This window comes from Echeneis naucrates, chromosome 6 (assembly GCF_900963305.1).
Source record: "Echeneis naucrates chromosome 6, fEcheNa1.1, whole genome shotgun sequence".
NCBI classification, from domain to species: Eukaryota; Metazoa; Chordata; class Actinopteri; order Carangiformes; family Echeneidae; genus Echeneis; species Echeneis naucrates.
Genome location: NC_042516.1, coordinates 11,937,175 through 11,943,174, shown reverse-complemented (window position 1 = coordinate 11,943,174; position 6,000 = coordinate 11,937,175). Strand labels below are relative to the sequence as shown.

The following is a 6,000-nucleotide window of genomic DNA, read 5'->3' as shown; positions in this document are numbered from 1 at the left end:
CATCATCCAAGACCATGTGGATTATTTTCAGATCAGAAATTGAAACAAAATGTCATGAAAGCCAACTGGGGAATATCACCAATGTCAGAGAAGCTCAAAAACATAAATTCAAACAGTTTTAGACAAAAGTCAGAGCAGAGAGCATGTGGAGGCAAAGACCCAAATCACCTTTCCCCCCTGAAAAAATGTCTTAAGACACTGCATTCCTTTGAGGCAGTAGACTGAAGAAGCGCTTTGGATTAAGAGCTAATGCTACATGAACACAGATTTACAGGATTCATGCGTTTCACTTCTTACAACACTCAAGCACACATGATACACCTATGACATGTCCACAGAATAACTCATCTTAGGACACGTTTGGATGGCAGTGTTCTGTCTAAAACAGGCAGACATATGCAGCATGAACAACATTATTTATTAACCTGATTTAAATCAAAACAAGACCCAAATTTGAGTGAAAAACAAAAATGAGAGAGCGGATTTGGATTTTACTGATTTGACTGAAATTGTCCTTTGACGTTAAATTAAATTTGTAAAGTGCAACTGATATACAGTGTGCTGTCACTGAATACAAATACAAGTGTTCATGTTTGCATTTACCTCAATGCTGTCCCTATTACTATTCCACATTTCAGATTTACTGCACTTTTTTTTTTGTCTTAGTGGTCATACTGGACATGCCATTATCTACTAGATCTGATACAGGTAAGAAATGAGGACAAAACTCGGGAGCAAGCAGGAGCTTCTTTCTTATTAGTTTCAAAATGAGGTTTCTGAGTTGCACATTGACCAAGTATTTACACATTTAGATTTTCAAAGTCTAAAGGTTGTTAAAAAAAAGCTTTTGTCATCTAAGTACTTGTTATTTATAACAATTGTTAGATAGTTCAAGTGCTCATGTTGCAATTCTATTTAATATTCTTCCAACATCAAACAATATATACTTTAGAAACAATATATATATGGAAAGTACAATACAATTTTCCAATTACGTTTTCTGTAAAGCTGGTTGACATAACATGGTTCCAATTAAAGTTTGAGCCGTTTCAGGCGTCGTGACTGGTGTGGAAAAATGTTGCACTTCCTTCTGAAAGGCATTTTAGAGCTGCGAATCAGTATATTTCTTTTTTCAAAAGACCTGTAGTATCATTGCAGAAATTATGGTCAGGCATCATCTTAAAAAAAAACAACAAAAAAAAAAACAAACCTAAAACATATTATGGAGATTGGAGGAAATAAATCTCTTTTCTACACTCGCCAATATGTGAGTGCTGCTCGAATTAAAATAAACTTCTGTCAACACTAAACGCTACCTCAGCCGATCGGCAACAGGAAGCATTCATGCTCTTGAACACAGCCAAATTAAACTAAAATAATAAAAAAAGCTGGAAGAGCTGGAACTAATAATGCATTGTTTTTGATAGCTTGTGCATACATGTTTTGCTTGTTTTCTAGTTGGCAGGGCCAAGGTGTTGGTGAGATGTTGGCTATAGTGGCAGAGGAGTAGCGAATATGTGCTACAGGTTTTACAGCCACAACGACCTAAGAGGAGTTTGGTTTTACTTGGATTGACACATAATAGGTAACATTACGTTCCCTGTTTGCACCCTCCTCTCTCATTGTCAGAAAAAAGACAAACTAAACCACTAACTCTAAATAGTTTTCACTTTCCTGTATTTTGGAAATATTTTTGTGCATGAAAGTTGCTTGATAAAATTGTATATTCAATTGCTTGTTTTTGGTCCAGCTATGAGAAAGATTATTCATTTTCATGACTTGTGGTGGGAGTTGGGTATCGTTGAAAAGGACAAAAGGTGGCATTTCTGTTGAGTTTAAGTATCACCTGTCTTTCCCCAGCATTGCTAACTCTATACCATAAGGACGGGGTAGGTAGGTACAAATGTGGCCTCTCTCTCTGTGTCTGCCTGTCCTTCCCAGCAGAGAGCAGTGTTGACCCACAGGCGCTTCAGTCCATGGTTGGAACCTGAAGCGGGGTGAGAGGCCACTCATTGTGTCAACATGAAATAGACTTCCTTTTTGTTACTGCTTCGTCTTGTACTAGCTCATCTCCAAGTTCTAATGACAATACGATTCACATCTTTTGACGGGTTCAGCAACAGATTCATGACGCAGTTCAGTTTGAAAACTTGAAACAATAATCAGGGAACTGAAGTTTTCCAACTCCACTCAGAGCGTCTTCAAACTGAAGCAGCTGGATCAGCATCTGTAGTAGTGGTGGATCATGTGTTTTCTCTCTGTCGAGCATGTACCTTAAAACAATAATAAAAAATAAAAATAACCCAAACCGGAAAAACCTGTGTGTTTTACCCACAGGTTGATTGATTTACTTGACTTGAAAACCCACATTCTTGAGCACAGTTTCTCAGTCATCAAACTTGAGAGTGTGAGTTTTGTTTCAAGATATGTCTATGTCTCTCCATCAATGTGGTTTTGACGTGTAGTCCAAATATAATTATTACACTACTTTTCTATGAGGCCTTGTCTCGTAGGTCATCTCAAAATTATACCTCCTCCATCACTTCCATGACGATTGTCCTCGGCCCAGTGAGGATGAGGTTGCTGACGGTCCGATAGTCGTGAGAGAGGACATTCAGTCCGTTTACTGACACCACAAACTGACACACCTAGAGAGGAGAGGGCAGAGAGGAGAGAGCTGCTTTAGGATTTTTCTCAAATTTCACGAAAATCAAAGAAGGCATGGCACAAGTGATGGGTAAATTGTTTCAAGACATGAAAATCTGTTTGTTTGTTTTTTTTCAGTCAGAAGGTTATGGTGAGATGTGGAAGTAATGTGTTTGTCAATGTTGCATTAGGAATATAATGAACATTCATATCAATGCTGCAGGAAGTCTTTGTTTGCATATTTCCATCAATTCCAATCGGTAGCCAATTGTGGGTTATTGGTAACCCCTCTAAAGCTGTTTGCTCTTTCACAGCCACTGTTCAGCCTTTTTTTTATGTCTACAATCTATTATAGGGATATATTTTCTGCCTTGATGCTCCTTTGGTAGGATTAAAAAAAAAAAAAAAAAAAGTTTGTCGCTCATCAGTGAGGCTTTGTGACTAAATCTGTCTACTAATTTTTAACAGCTCATCAAGCAAAGACTGACTACAGCTGTAAAGGAGCCATGTTCAATCCCTCAGGATTCTCCCTCAGGTCATTTGATATGGCTGTTCTTTTGAAAAAAATTAAAATAAAAATGAAATCAGAGTGCAGCCAATAACCACCAACCAATTTACAGTAACCTGATAGAGAAGGTGGCAGGGGGCCAAACGGAGAGATTGCAACAGTCATAGCTCCGACAAACATTTATAGAGTTAACTGCCATGAAGCAGTAAGTGCAGCTAAATAACACTCGGTAGAAGTTGACAGCCCTGCTGTTTAAGCTCCCTTCAAGCTGCTTCTCCTGCAACTTGATGTTGCTGCTCTTACTGCTGCTGCCGTAGTTTTTTTTTTTTTTTTTTTTTTGCAAGCTGTTACAGAAACACATACATGCACGCACATAATCACTTCATTGGCCCTTAACAGCTTCCAAACGCTCGAAAAAAATAAATAATAGATGATACATGTAAGAAAAAAACAAGAGCACAATGACGCCGAGTCTTACATTGCCTGCAAATGAATTGCAGATGTGGAGTGCTGCGTGATGATGAAACTTTTACAGATGTATTTCATGTACCTTCGATGTAGAAAGCATCATTTTACGGGAAGCGAGTATGCAAATGCAGCCTATTCCCTACAAAGTAAGATGGTGTTACAAAACAAAACATAGCTGTGAAAGCGGTTACTATTTTTGGTTATTTTCACAGCCATTGCAGCTAAATGTTTCTTTCCGGGGCTCCTACATGTTTCAGGAAAGCACAGATGAAAATTGGTGGAGGGAATGAGTGGAAGGGGAGATTAAGAGTGATAAAAGGAAAGTGAAAAAGACCCCGGGCTCTTAATCCTGTGCAGAGGAATTTCAGCCTCTCACTGTAATCACATTTTAGCGTCTGCAGTCTGTATCACATAAGTCTAAGTGCTCTCTGTCATGCACTCGTGGAAACGCGCTCTCCTTTTCCACTTCTATATATTTTTCACTCTTGTATACCTTTCCTTTCAACATCTATAACGCCCTCCAAACTCCTCCCCCCATTTCTCTCATACTGATCCTTCTCTCCTTTCAGGCGGTGAGGTTGCAAGTCTTGGCTGGGGCCCAGCTGGACCAAACGGCTCCCTGCATTCACGGGGTTAAAACTGCTCTCGCACAGAGACGGAAAAGGAGTCAGGAACCAGGATGAACAGAAGATGTAGAGAGAGAATAAAGACTGCACGGATATATTTTGCTTAAACGCAATAATAACAGCTGCGTCTGATCGTTCCTGACACAAAATATTGGTGCTGGTTGAACCAAAGCTATGTTTGAATTCACTGGAGGAGTCAGAAAGCCAGAGAAACAATAACTGAGCGGTTTGTAACTACACTCTTCAAGGTTCCCTTGTTGGTTTGGTGTTATATTGTGGCTGTTTATTATGAAGCGTCAGCCAGGGGAAGATTCACTTAGCTTTGCTTAGCATAAAGACTGGAAGCCAAAAGAAACAAAACAGACACAGGCATGTATGTTTTCATTGCGTCATTTTCTACTTTGTTTTCAACCTCTCAGACCTCAATAGCACAGCCACTGCACGCAGAGCACACTCCATAGCACTCGATCCCAGTCATCCACTCAACTCATACTTTTTCACTCCTGTCACTGGCCTGGAAGAAAATTAAATTCAATAAAAGTCTCATCCCAAATGATATAACTGGACTGAACAAAATAATGAAAAGACTGTAAATGTGGTGGAATGTATATGTGTGCTGGTGTACTGTTCGTATGTTTGTGGTACTGATGTTGTGCTTGTAAAGTTGTTTGTGTCATTTTTATCGTGGCTGTTCAGAAGGTGGAAACAATTATCGTGAAAAGGACAATAAAATCTATCCAACTTCTTGTATGTGAGACAAATATGTGAACCAAGTCGTTTCTAAATAACTGACAGTGGCCATGAGGCATTTCAAACTACACTGATCACCTCAACAGATACTGTAGATCTGATGTCATGATACCATGAAACTGAAATACAATTGCTGTGGCGTACTCCTCCCAGTCTGCCTGGTTTATTCCTCACTAATTAAACAAGCTATATCTTGTTTTTATGTCCTGTGAGGAAACAAAAAAACACAAGTTGCACATTTAGGGTCTTGCATTGGAATATTTTTTATAAGAATACCAGCTAATATGATGATGTGAATATTTTTTTTGGGATAATATTTCTTTAAGAGACATTTTACAGTATTTGTATTTAATGAATATAGTCAAATGCAGAATTGTATCTTCTGCCTATAAATGATCTTACTACACTAGGTTTCCTGATGCACCTGACCATTCAATCTTTTAGTATATAAATGGCCAAGATCTTTTGAAATGCAGGTCAATACTCTAAGTGGGACCAACATACACTCTCCTCTACCTTGGACCGGATGAAAGCACATTAGAAGTGGCTCTAAGAGTGATGTATTGCACTGTTACATAAGTGCTTGAATGCATTATGATAAGGACGGTGCTGCTGTGTATGTATGCGGTGGAAAGAGACAAAGAGGATGTGTGTTTGATGAGAATGGAGAAGAGCTTGTGGATGAGTTCAATGGGGTTGAGATTCTCCTCTGGCCTTTTGCCTGGGCATTAGTGCCAGCACCTTGCAACACAGCTTTCCCGCTTTTGGATTATGTTACTGCTTAATTGCACATCAATAAAAGTACTCAGGTGAGCTGGAATGGGACTAATGCTCTCGGAGCAGCTGGGAATGCAATGAACTCCTTGCAAATACTCCAGTGGCGTGCAGAGAATGTAATCTATGATGATTATAAAATTGTGAGAATCTGAAGGGGCTGATTTAATATTCTGTTTTTGCCTTGTTTTTTTAGGGTTTTTTTTATTTTTTTTGTGGCCCTCACGG

At 39.0% G+C, this 6,000-nt stretch overlaps 1 protein-coding gene across 3 annotated transcripts in view; it reads right to left on the bottom strand.

Annotated features, from left to right (window-relative positions):
• Positions 1-399: 399 nt before the first annotated feature.
• LOC115044407 (DEP domain-containing mTOR-interacting protein-like) overlaps positions 400-6,000 on the bottom strand; it is a 28,342-nt gene continuing 22,741 nt past the window's right edge. For all 3 annotated transcript variants that reach the window (XM_029503368.1, XM_029503369.1, XM_029503370.1), the window contains exon 10: positions 400-2,648. In XM_029503368.1, coding sequence (XP_029359228.1) covers positions 2,526-2,648 — 123 coding nt within the window. In that variant the 3' untranslated portion in view covers positions 400-2,525. The remainder of the gene's footprint in view (positions 2,649-6,000) is intronic.